Source organism: Mus musculus, chromosome 10, assembly GCF_000001635.26.
Source record: "Mus musculus strain C57BL/6J chromosome 10, GRCm38.p6 C57BL/6J".
Lineage (NCBI taxonomy): Eukaryota > Metazoa > Chordata > Mammalia > Rodentia > Muridae > Mus > Mus musculus.
The window spans coordinates 89,506,271-89,519,879 of record NC_000076.6 but is presented as its reverse complement, the minus strand read 5'-3'; the positions used below and the strand labels follow the sequence as shown (position 1 = coordinate 89,519,879).

The following is a 13,609-nucleotide window of genomic DNA, read 5'->3' as shown; positions in this document are numbered from 1 at the left end:
TACTAACAGGAGAAACTCCAATAGTCATTGTGTGAATTGGGGGCAACAAACAGCCTATATGTGGGGTATATGGCTTCCATGTATGTGTGTGTGTGTTTTTTTTTCATGTATGTATTTATACAATGGAGACTTAACAGTTAAGCTTGAATTTCTCTAGTTCTAAACTGGCTTGCAAGTAGGTATGAGATTTCCTTCTTGGCTTCAGCATTTCCCAGCTAATTCTGCTGTTCCTCCAGCTCCCTATCAAAGCCTGTCTTCCCGATCATAGTCCCCAAGAATTTCAGAAGGGCCTATGTCTCTTGATAGGCAGAGTAGAGTCTTCTCTGGCTTGTCCTTCTACTTTTTTTTTTTTTTTTTTTGTCCTTCACTCACTCAGAAGTCATGTTGCACTGCTGGACATTCTGCATGGGCTACGGTGTTGCTTCTATTTCACAACTGCTCCACAGAGCTCCTGGGCCCTCAGGGGTTCAAAGGTCCGCTCTGAGCTGTGACAGTGATATGAGGATAAGAGTTGTGTTACTTACTTTTCTGATGCTGTCAAAAAACACCAGAGCTAAAAACAAGTCATGGAAAAAGAGAGTTTATTTTAACTAAAGTTCCAGAAAGGAGAGTCCTTAACAGCGTGGTGTCAGAGGGCAGTGCAGGAGAGATTACATCATTAACCACTGGGAGAAAGCAGAGAGGGTGAATTAGAAGTGGGCAAGATTATAAACCCTGAAAGTCCACCCCACCCCCCAGTGATGTACTTCCTCCAACAGAGCGCAATCTCCTAATGGTTCTAAAACTCCCCAACCGCGCCCCCAACTGAAGGATTATTCAAGCACATAAGCCTGTGGGTGGGCACTTCTCATTCAAACCACCCAGTGTGGGAGTGAGATTGGCTTTCTTTTCTTGTTGGATTCTGTTGACTTTCAAAGCTTTTTATTGCAGCCAGGCCTTCCTTTCTTACCGCATGCTCAGAAAAACCTTCCAAGCTGAATGCAGATACTGGACATGATACATTTCTCCTGTGACTTAGGTTTCACTCTGGGATGATGGTTATGGCTCTCGGTGTCTTTCAAAAGTCACTTATCTTTCTAGACGGTAGGCTCAATGGTAGAGTTTTTCTAGAGTTTAGGAAAGCTATGTGCTTGGTTTACCATTTGGATCAGGTCTGGATGTTGTCGATGATGCTGTTGGTGTCTGTTCAGGTAAGCCACAGAAATTTCCTTCTCTCAAAACCATATCTTCTGCCAGGTATGGGGGTGAATACTTGTAATCTTAGTAGTCAGGAGGCTGTGTGTTCAAGGCTAGCCTGTGTTCCATAGTGAGTTCAAGGCCAGGCAGCTTGGCATGCATAGTGAAACCATTGACAGATCAGCCAACCAATCAATCAAACAAGTAAATAGAAAAAAGCCCATGTCTTTCCTCACCAGTCTCAGTATCTTTTGACAGCATGTGGATCAGGGATCCAGTTGTTTTGGACCTTTATAAACCACATTCAACACTACATGTAATCACCCGAGTTGTGTGGTCACTTTACAGATATCTGTTTGTCATTAAGCTTGACATCATGGAGCATGGATGCTATTTGGTCTTCATCACTTTATCTCAGAAGATCCAGCCCAGGATTTACACTGGAATGAGCTCTCAATAAATGTTTGTTGAAAGCGTTAACAAATGAGTGGGTGAAGCAAAGCGGTTTCTGTGGGCCACCTTGCCGGGCAGATCAGAAGCTCTCTTCTGCTTGAGCTGGGAAAGGCCTGGTGGGGAAATTCTAAGGAGATAAATATTTGTCCAACAAAACTCTAATATTCTCTTCCAGGGAAGAAAATATAAACACTTAGAAAATAATTTCTCAGTGGAGACAAGATAAAAAGGTTAGAAAATCATTCTTAGCCTAGGGGGAAAGCTTTGAGGACTCACCTTTCACTGTCTCCTCTCTAGGGAGGTAAGAAACAGAAGGAAGGAAAAATGGGAGGGAGGGAGGGAGGGAGGGAGGAAGGAAGGAAGGAAGGAAGGAAGGAAGGAAGGAAGGAAGGAAGGAAAAATGGGAGGGAGGGAGGGAGGGAGGAAGGGAGGGAGGGAGGGAGGAAAGAAGGGAGAGAGGGAAGAAGGAAGGGAGGGAGAGAGGGAGGGAAGGAGGAAGAAAAGATGGGAGGGAGAGAAGAAGGAAAGAAGGAAGGAAAGAAGGGGGAGGGAAGAAGGGAGGAAGGGAAGGAAGGAAGGGAAGGAAGGGAGGAAGGGAAGGAAGGGAAGGAAGGAAGGAAGGAAGGAAGGAAGGAAGGAAGGGAGGGAAGGAGGGAAGGAAGGGAAGGAAGGAAGGAAGGGAGGGAGGGAGGGAGGGAGGGAGGCAAGTTGATACAGAAACAGTTCAGTGTGGACACCTGCTTCTCTTAAATAAACTCTAGAAATTCCTTCAGAATGAAGCTTCAGACATTTGGGTAAGATTTATCATTATTTCTTTTTTTTAAATTAAAAAATATAATTTATGTGTGGGGGTATTTTGTACATATATGTCTGGGCACATTTGCATACCTGGAGCCCTCGGAGGGCAGAAAAGAAGGTGTCACATCTCTGAAACAGACAGTTGTAATTCTCCATGTGGGTGCTAGAAAGTGAACCCAGATCCTCTGCTAGAGCAGTATGTGCTTTTAAGGGCTGAGATATCTCTCCAGCCTCTACTATCTCTCTATTTACCCTACATCCTTTGCGTTTTGGTCTTACCCTAGTCTAATGCAGAACTAATGTAGACATTCGAATGAGTAAGAGTCCCTAAACATTTCCCCCGCAGCAAGAAATCAAGTCTGTCCTAGGAAAACAGTCTCTGAATTTTGACCTATTGATATAACTCATAAATAACCAAGGAAATTATAATAAGAGGTATTATGAAACTACTATCGTGTGTTTACATAGCCCTGTTCTACTTTTAAATAAAGTTAAGAAAATAAATCAAAGATGACCCCTTTTTAAATTAAAACTTTTATGTATGTTTTTGTTTTTCTTTCTATATATAAAAGAAGTAAAAACAAACCCCAAATGTCATCACATTTTGCCTAAATCCCCAAATACTGGAATTTAAATGAAAAACGTATGGAAAATTAAACTAAAAAAAAAAACTCTTCTGAAGGCATATAACTTGAATATTTTTAAGTTCAAATGAGATATAATCATAATATTGAGAAAATGCATACAGAAAGGCTATAGAAAAATCTCTACAGAGAAGGCGTTTGGACATCTGTATGTTCGACTGCTTTCTCTCTGTTTCTCTTGAGTAATGTCTGACCACGTATTGCAACCATGAGCGTGTCTGTGTCTTTGCCTTCCAGGGATCTTATTTGAGGACCACCATCCCAGAAGTACTTTCTCAAGTTGAAAAGTTGGAGTGGTAGCCAAGATGAATCTGATTGGGCACTCCCATTTACAGGCTACGGACGAGTTTTCTCTTTCTGAAAGCTTATTTGGTAAGTTGTCAAATTGATTTAAATAGGAGTCTGACAAGCTCACCATGTCAGAAGGAAGCCTCAGCAGTGAATTTGAGAAAATGTTCTTGCTTCCTCCAAGTGCTCAATAAATGTGAACTCTTCAGCCAGGCTGTACTTTGAATTTATTGAACTCAGTGCTCTTTATCTCGCTCCTCATTTTTTTTTAATATATAAGGATTGTCAGTCTCTGCCTTGAGACTAGATAATTAACTGAGTGGGGAGTAGAAACTACTTCCTGATCTAGAGTGAATCCTAGTACTATTATAACAGGTATTAACGAATGAAATCATAATGCTTATGGCTTAATATGATACCTATTAAAGGCTGAAGTTACTTAGTGCTCAGCCCTAAGGTTCCTCCCACTGTTCCTCCCGTACTGGGGGGAAATCTTTGGCACAGTGTCATGATTAGTCATTTAAACTAGGTTGAGGACAAATTGTACTAAGTGGTTTTAAGTAGATCTGTAACCAGATGACACCATAAAATGATATATTGCTCCACTTTATGAATTTATGAAAAACATCTAAGTATAAAGAGTTCAACTGAGAACATTAGCAAAGAGACAAAATGAGGGCATGTTTTAGGTGGGGTAGGAAGCACTCTGCCACTTTTTGAATGACTTCCTTCTGTATGACTTACCTTCCCTTGAGGCTAGATTGCCCCCAGTTCCCATCCAGCATTACATAGACCATGGTAGACTATAACAAAAATGGAAGAAAAAAAAAACCCACTTGAAATCTCACCAAGATTGATATGTTAAGGCATGATCCCTTAGTTGGTGTCAGATACTGGCTAGTGCTGCTCTATTATCTATTAGCCATTATTTTTTTTTCTATATGGTAATAATTGATACATTTCCAGCAATTGGGCTAGTGCTCACATTGCCTACCTACACATCTGCTCAGCCAGATGTGTCAGAGAATTTGCTGGCAACAATTGTGCTTCATTTATCCTTGAACACCAGATCAACAACAATCTAGTAATAAATAACAGGAAGGAAGCATAAAAGAGGCTTATGGGAGCACGTTCAGCAGTAATTATTTGTGAAATGCCAGTTTTCACAGACCACCCTTGCATCCTATTTCTTCCAGTAGGCCTCCATCCTGTGGGTCAGTTGTGAGCAATGAAAGGTCGGGCTTCCACTTCTGATCACTTGACCATTTGTTCTAGCCTGCTCTTCTGTATTCCCTTAGAAAAAATCAACACATAGAGATCTGGATAACTTTTGGTGTACCAATCAGAGCTCACAGAATTATTATATTATTGCTGTATACTATAGATGAAGCAAAATTCCCCTTACTATTGTTTCTTAAAGAAAAACTACCACTTCCTGCCCTAAGACTTTACAATGGTCAATTGAAATTTGCCAGTCTTAATATTGTTAAAAATGAATCATCCTGGGCTCAAGTTTGCACACAGAGAGGAAAATGTAGGTTTTTTTGCTTACAAACTAATCCAGCTTTACACTCCAGGTACAAGGTTGACCTTAAAGAGTAAAGTCTAGAAGGTTCTGACAGATTAGATGCACTTGCAAATGATAGGCGAGCACGCACTGCTGAAACTTCTGCTTCTTGTGTTGTTGCTCTGAGTGTGTGTGTGTGTGTGTGTGTGTGTGTGTATGTTCATATACATACATATATACATATATAAGTATGTCTATAAATCTACATATATATCTCAATCTCTCTGTCTCTCTGTCTCTCTCTCTCTCTCTCTCTCTCTCTATATATATATATATATATATATATATACACACATAAATGGGGTTGTGATCCTTTTGGGGGATTCACATATCAGATATCCTGCATATCAGATACTTAAATTACAATTCATTATAGTAGCAAGATTACAGTTATGAAGTAGCAGTGCAATGATTTTATGGCTGAGGGTCACTGTAATATGAGGAACTGTGTTACAGGGTCACAGCGTTAGGAAGGGTAAGAACTACTGTTCTAGAGCAAGGCCTAAGCATTCTTTCCATATCTGTTTCTCCTGGGGCCTCAGTCACACCCGACTGGGCTAAAGGAGAGCAGGGAGAGAACAGAGTCCTTCATTCCACTTCTCCATTTTCTTGTCCAGAAGACACTGATGGGTACTATGGCCCCTCCCCAAGTCTAGGCTGTGGCACATCAGTACAAAGACTGCTAGCCCTGGATGAGTAGCCCACAGACCCTATCTCCTCACTTTTGCATCTTAAGCTATGACAGAGACCTAGAAACCTATGGCTTCAACTGACCAGGGAGGTAAACTCCTTTCAGTGGTTTGTATTACTTAAAGCCTGTGTTGTTACAAAAGCAAGTAAATTTTAGGACAAGCATATGGGATAGCTATCATTTCTTCTCTTCAAATGTTGAGCGCTGATGTTGCCTGGGGCATTGGAATAAAGCAAAAAATAAAAATAAAACAGGGAAGATCTTGGTGGAGAATGGACTCACAGTTAATACCAGGTAAGTATTAGAAAATAATATGCCAATAGCATATTATTATTGTATTATTATTGCTGTTAGGCAATAGCAAGAGGTGATGTCATAGTGACTGGAGGAATGGGTTGCTTTAATGGCTTTAATGAAGACTTCTGTGGAACTAACAACTCAATACTGGAAACTAAGAAATCAAGAACATTCTAGAAGGAAGGATTAGCAAGTCTGGAATGGACTTGAAAAGGTCTTACCTTTGAATTTTTATGTAGGACAATAAAAACACTAGAGAAGTGGCTATTTTATACTCAAGTTACTATAAAGTGAAACTTTTATAATAGTGAAATCCCAACCTTGAGATATTGGGAAGGTGACTGTCCTCAAGGCAAATACCTATGCGTACATATTAGCAGGTACTGGAGGGAGGCACTGACACCCTTCCTAATGGCAGCCTCCAGCTTCTTCCATTCTCCAAAGCTTTGCTTAAGATGAAGGAGAAATACCAAAAGCTAGAGTCTGAAAGAGGGACTGTGTGCAACCACTTTAGGTGAGGAGGGGTAGAAATACCAAAAGCTAGAGTCTGAAAGAGGGACTGTGTGCAACCACTTTAGGTGAGGAGGGGTAGAAATACCAAAAGCTAGAGTCTGAAAGAGGGACTGTGTGCAAGCACTTTAGGTGAGGAGGGGTAGGCTCATGGGAGGGGGAGGGGAAGAAGACCAGTGTGAGGTGAGGCTTCTAGATCAGTGTCATGAGCAGAGTGAGCTGGGACCATTGGGAGATTTCAAAGTGGGCATTTAATAGCTGGCTTCATGAGCTGAAGGTCCTGAGACACTAACTCCCTTATCCTTCTAGAGCATTCATATACTCAAGCCAAATTGCCATCTCCTTTGGTATTTGAAAACACACCTCAGAGTTGAGGTGGGCCATTGCACTCTGACACTAGCATCAGAAGGAAGAAAAAAAAAAAAAGCCTGGTCAAATGTGATATAGAATTGCAGGAACCACTTCCCTAGGCTCCTTGAACTTATCCTGCCACCCTGTTAGACCCACATGGAAACCTAGCCCATCGGTAACCAGATCTCCATGGAGCATGAGGAGTGGAAAGACAAGATGGCCTCATAGAGATAAGTCTCCTTTCCCCTGAGAGAGCCTGCAAGTCGGAAACTCGGTCAAAGATTAATTTGATGGCTTAAAAGGGGCATCTCTGATGAAAGAAGGCAAGGTTTTATGTAATTAGTGCCCAATAAAAAGCAATAATGGCAAAGTCCATGGCTTCTTGCGGTTCAGCACACAGAGTCAGAGGTGGTATATTCATTAAAACCCGTGCTTTATTTTAGTACATTTAAGAAACTAAAACCCCCACAGAACTTCAAAGATCATATACTTAATGACAGGGCAGAATTAGCAAAGGCAAGAACTTGGCGTTCCCAGGACCCAAGTTCACAGAGCAGCATGTTTCAAACCCCTGAGCTCTGTGCTCCTGGGGAAGATATACTGAGCTCAAGTGGGGAGGGGGTGATACAACTGAGGGAATTAAAATCAGAGGCAAGTGGGACTCTCTGCACTTCAGTTTTCTCCTGTCTAAGTGCATTGGAAAAGAAGAAAGGGCTGTGAGAGAGAAAGTGTGTGTTCTAGAAACTCAAAGACATCACAAACCATCATGGCTCATCTGGAGCTTGACTGCCATGAGCTGCAATTTAAAATTATTGAAATGACGAACACTAGTCCACTCATCCAAAGAAGGAATTGCTCTCTCTCTGTCTCTCTCTCTCTGTCTCTCTCTCTCTCTCTTCACTGTTAAGTACAAAGAATTGTAGAGGAGCTGAAAAGAATCTACAATATGCAAATACATTTCCGGGTACCTCAAGGAACGAGATTCATATTCTACCTCACCCTAGCGTTACACATCACACTGCTGCTAAAGTTAACGACAACTTTGGAATCCATGTTTGTGTGTGTGTATACAGATACAGATACATACATATATATATTATTAATAATAAACATCATTATTATTTTACCTAATATTCTCCCCAAATCTCTGCACCACAGTGAAGCCCAGAGAGGAGCAACAGTTGAACCTCATGCGTTCTGTTCCCACGTTCCATCATCTTTGATTATTCCTCCTTGCTTTATAACGCCACAAAGCTATTTCTGTCCGCCTCCTCCGGGTATGCTTTATCATTAATTAGCAAACGTGCACTTTGAAATTTGGTTCTTTCCAAAGCTGTGTACTTCAATTTAGAAAGACTCTTCCAGATGTTACCGAACCACCCAGATGTCTCAAAATGTAATTAAAATTCTTGAGATGAGGATTTACAGAGTATTTCTGACATTTGATTTCCAGTATTCCCATCTCACTGAGCTCAGCTCAAGCGAACGTGGCTCTAACTTGTTGGTAGAACTAAATCTAGAAGTCTACAGGTGATGGAAACTATGCCTGGTTCAGGCTACATCAGCCTTATTTAGCGTTACTGGAGTTTCTGTTCTTCTCTCTTTTCTTTATTTTCCTTTTTCCCAGTGCAAGAGCTTGAACCCAAGACCTTTCACACTCTAGGCAAGTTCTCAGCCACTGAGCCATTCACAGCCTTCCTCATCCTTAACTCTTCCACAGCTCTTAACAGTCTCTAAAGTTTGGGTTTGGGTTTTTTTTTCCCCTAATTCCCTGTGGCTTTAATTTTTTCTGTCGCAGGAAATCTCATATCCTGTCTTTTATTCATGAAGTATAGAAATGGGTCAAGGCACGATACTGAGTGAGCCTTTCCTTATTACAATGTGGATCGCTGCTGCGTTCAGCCAGGGCATGCATACTTTGGTAAAGGCATGCCATAAGATGGAGAGTTATAGCCAAGTTGACCAGCTGCTTGGTGATTCTTCTAAACTCTACAATTTAGCTCTCATCCTTGTAGGGTAAGAAGCAGATTCTTAGGGGTACCAAGCTGAGAAAAGTAACCATAAAGTCAGATCACAAATAAATTTACAGCTGTGAGAAGAGTCAAAATGATGACCTTTTCTGAATGCCTTCCATATGTCAGACACCATATTGACTAAGTACATTTTAAAGTCTAAAACCTCTTGTTGTTTTCAAGACATGTTCTCACATAGTTCAGATCGGCCTGTGTAGCTAAAGATGGCCTTGAATCCCTAATACATATGTCTCCGTTTCCTAAATTCTGGGATTGCATACCCAGCTACTTTATATATTTTTAAAGCAGACTGCCTGGTTCACTTCTGTCTCTGCCATCTGCTTGTCTGTGGTTCAGGCACATCCCACCATTCTGTGCAAGTTACTGGCCTCATTCAGTACTTCTCCAAAAGCCAGGGGCATTGTAAGCACCTGTACTCTGTTTGCTGTTGATGTTAATTCCCACAGAGACTCCTCTGGGACACCTGTCAGTACTATTGCCCTTTTATGGAGAGAGAGAGAGAGAGAGAGAGAGAGAGAGAGAGAGAGAGAGAGAGAGAGAGAGAGAGAGAGAGAGAGAGAGAGAGAGAGAGAGAGGATATTTAAAGTTGTCAAACAATCTAATTCACATTCCTTTAAACAGCACGTAGACACCCAAAATATTATTAGGACAGGGATAGGATCTGGGTGCTGAAGGTTTCCAGCTAAGAGAACACTTCTATTCACCTTCTCAGAGGAGAAAGCATTTTATTTTCTTTTTATTTTTCAATTAATTAATGTATTTATTTATTTTACATCCCGGTCACTGCCTTCATCCCTGCCTCACAGAGTCCATCCCTCCCGTTTCCCCTTCTCCTCTGAGAGAGTAGGGGGCCCCTGTGTACACCCCCTGCCCAGGAGCACCAAATCTCTGCAGGGTTAGGCACATCCTCTCCCACTGAAGCCAAACGAGGCAATCCAGTTGGAGAACAGATTCCACAGGCAGGCTACAGCTCTAGGGATAGCCCTGCTCCAGTTGTTGGGGAACCTGACAGAGCTCGGGACTCTTATGGAAGAGTTGGGGGAAGGGTGGAAGGCCCTAAAGGGGATAGGACTCTCACAGAAAAATCAACAGAGTCAACTAACCTGGACCCTTGGGGACTCTCAGAGACTGAGCCACGAACCAAAGAGAAAGTATTTTCAATAAGACTGTATCACAGGATGCTGGTCACAGCTCTCCTGCAGTGAGTGTTTAGACAAGTATTGCCAGTATTTGCACTACCCCATCACAGCAATGCCCAATGTACCTTGGCTGGGCTGCCATTCATATTGATCTATACAATCTACAGCTATGCTGTCCTACAGAACTTGCTATGATGCTGGACATGTCCTGAATCTATTTTAGTCCAGCGTAGCAAGCACTCTCCACATGTGGAACACTGAAACATGAGTGTGTGACTCAGGAGCTGCCACCACTTACTTGAGTACAGGTGGACGTAACCAGGGGCTACTGTCCCAGATAGTACACCTTTGCGGGAAAGTGGAAAGGAGTGGTTAACAGGAGGCAGTTTTTCATTCTCCTCTCCCAGCAGTCTTGCTGATACCCCAGTGTGATGGTTTGAATAAAAATGGCTCTCAAAAAAATGGCTCTCATAGGCTCATAATGGTACTAATAGGAGCTGTGGCCTAGTTGGAATAGGTGTGGCTTTGTTATAGTAGGCGTGGCTTTGTTGAAGGTCACGAGGGCATGGTCTTTGAGGTCTCAGATGCTCAGACCTGGCCAGTGTGTCACTGTTTCTTCCTGCTACCTGTGGATCCCAATGTAGAACTCTTAGCTCCATGTCGGCCTGCATGTTGCCATGCTTCCTGCTATGATGATAATGGACTAAGCATCTGAAACTGTGAGCCAGCCCCAATGAAATGTTTGTCTTTATAAGAGTTGCCGTGGTCATGGTGTCTCTTCACAGCAATAAAACCCTAACTAAAATACTTAGTTAATCTCTCTTTTACTTTCATGTCTTTTTACATTAGTGATACAATAAGTTTTATTAAAGCTGTTTACATGACCTGGGTAAGGACTTATTTACAGGAGTGTGGCCCTCCTGCCACAAGTTATCTAAGCCACTGGAGAAAATCTTTCTTCCTCCCCCAGAGATCACTAAGTGCCTATAGGTGTTCAGGGAGGTATATGGCCCTGTGAACACCCTCTGCTCAGCTACCATTATCTGCCTATAGGTCCTGGTGGGTGGGCTCAAGGGCCCTTCTCCTCCATGATAAGATAAGCCTTCCTTATCCAATCTCTTGTAGGTCTTGTGCCAGAAAGCTCAGCTGCTGTGAGGTCAGGAGCACAGTGGTGGTGTCCCATGACAGTGTTCTACCACAGTCACCTCTTTGTTCCTCTTACATTCTTCCTCCCCCATCTCCTGAGGTCCCCTCAGTCCTACAGGGAGTGATGCAGATATGCCTTAGCCTTTCAGCCATCGGATTCTGATCCTGAAGTCAAATGCTAACGTCTCTGCTTCATTCCTTGTAAACTATTCACAAGTCACTTAACCGCACTGAGTTGTCATTCATCCTCTGTAAGATAGGGTTGAAGACAGAGGGCCTCATACATAAGACGCTGTTACATATGGTAGAAGTGAGGCTCCTGAGAGATAATGTGTTAATACACTTTGGACACTTATAAAGGCTGTGGGGATGTCAGCAAATTATGGCAGGTATCACCTTTGTCTCTGAATTTGCTTTCATGTTGATAATCTCATTTTATCTTCACAGCAAGCCTGTGAAGGGTGTAGGCAGGGATATTATCTATTATTATCTATATTTCTCCATCTGGTGAGGCTGACAAATGGGGCCCACAGCAGCCCAGAGACTTACCTGAAGTTACATAGCATGCCTAGTAGCGTCATGCCTGGAATCAACCCTGAGTCTACTGAGTCCATTGCTCACACTTTCTCAACAGCAGCAGCAGCAACAACAACAAAAACAACAACATAGCAAAGTCTTAAGGCTGATATTCAGAAATTATGTACATGTTTTTAAAAATGGAACCATTTCTATCCCATAAGGAAGCCATGCTACAATTTCAAACTAAGTATAATATCAGTACAATGACAACAACCACCATATACTTATGGCATTTTTACATTATTTTATTTAAATCAGATATGACTATGAGTTGTGTTATTATCACCTCCACCCTTTAGAAATTAGGAAATTGGAGCCAGAGAGATGTCTCAGCATTTGAAAAACACCTGTTGCTCTTGCAGGGGACCCAAGATTGGTTCCCAGCACCCATGTGACAGATCACAACTTTCTGTAACTCCCGTTCCAGAAAATTCCACACCCTCTTCTGGCCTCTGTGAGCACCAGGTACACATGTGTCATGCATATACATAGCATAAAAATAAAGGCCAACTTTTTTGTTTGTTTTTTGAGACAGGATTTCTCTATGTAGACCTAGCTGTCCTAAAACTCACTCTATAGACCAGGCATGCTATGAACACATGGAAATCCTCTGTCTCTGCCTCCTAAGTGCTAGGATTAAAGGTGTATGCCACCACCACACTGGATCAATCCTTTTTATAAAAAAATGAGAAAATAAAGGCAGAAAATTAGCCTATGTACGTGTTCATTGTCCATAGAGCTTGTAGATATTAAGAAAGATTGGATTTATTAAATTTATTTATTTTGGTTTTGACTACTGTGCCTGAATATCAAAGCTGCACGGCTTAAACAACAAAATGTATTGACTTAGAATTCTGAAGGTTAGAAGTCTAAAATCAGAAAGATTGGCTCCTCCTGAGACTCCCAGGAAGGAATCCTTCTAGATCTTTCTGTTTGTCATATCAAAGCCATGTCTTGCCTCTTTACTTCATTTTCCATCCACAGGTCCTGCTCTCTCTCTCTCTCTCTCTCTCTCTCTCTCTCTCTCTCTCTCTCTCTCTCTCTCTTTCTCTCTCTCTCTCTCTCTCTCTCTCTCTCTCTCTCTCTCTCCTGTCATAAGGACATGAGCCATAGTGGAATTGCTAAATAAGGTCACTGTAAGGTCCTTGGGGCTAGGATTTCAACATATGAACTGGAGTATGGGCCGGACAATTCTTCCCATATTACTAGATACAAACCCATTTGTCCAGGTCTATAGTAGGCTTCTCAGGCTAACTGTGAAGTCTTATTCCTTAATGCTTCTGCTGTTACAAATGTGCCCTAGTTACAAAGGTAAAGATCCATCCGTGTGGCATTTGACCTCCAGCCAGTCTTAGAGGCAGGGAACGGAAATTTACCCTCAAAAAATTCTTAGGCTGGGAAAGGGTTCCCCAAAATGTTTATCTAAGACACCAGTTTCCAGCTTACTAGGCAATTTGGCATTGAGGACTTTTCTCATAAACATTTACAAATATTCCGCTCAGCGATGGGGTTAATCAGTAAACCACACCAACCTCTGGCCCCTGTCGCTTCTTACCTCGGCTCCTTCTCAGTTGCCGTGAGGAAGCTAAGGATGGTGATGCAGTTTCAGGGTTTAGAAAATCCAATTCAGATTAGTCTTCACCACAGCCACCGGCTGTCAGGATTTGTGCCGGAAGGGATGAGTGTGAAGCCAGCTAAAGGTAGGTCACTACACCTCTGTCCCTACGTGGGCTCTCCTACTGCACTGGGCAAATACATGGGTCTTTTTGTTAGAGGTCAAAGCCATAGGTCTCCGTCAGAAGGAGGTCCAGACAAGCAGAGAAGACGGGGGTCTTAGGGGTTGATTTCTATAGTTCTAACTACGTGAGTATCTTATAGGGATCTTATAGGGCCAACCAAGTACTATTCTTTCAAGTCAGTCAAATGTTAACAGTGAT

The 13,609-nt window shown here is 42.2% G+C and overlaps 1 protein-coding gene across 7 annotated transcripts in view; it reads left to right on the top strand.

The window, feature by feature from the left end:
* The window catches only part of Nr1h4 (nuclear receptor subfamily 1, group H, member 4), a 79,412-nt gene that overhangs the window by 13,766 nt on the left and 52,037 nt on the right, over positions 1–13,609 (top strand). For 2 of the 7 annotated variants that reach the window (NM_001163504.1, XM_006513393.4), the window contains exon 2: positions 3,309–3,443. In NM_001163504.1, coding sequence (NP_001156976.1) covers positions 3,377–3,443 — 67 coding nt within the window. In that variant the 5' untranslated portion in view covers positions 3,309–3,376. Of the gene's footprint in view, positions 1–2,407; positions 2,424–3,094; positions 3,444–13,199; positions 13,373–13,609 lie in introns of those variants that run through there. The other 5 variants (NM_009108.2, NM_001163700.1, XM_006513391.4 and 2 more) reach the window with 4 other exon arrangements.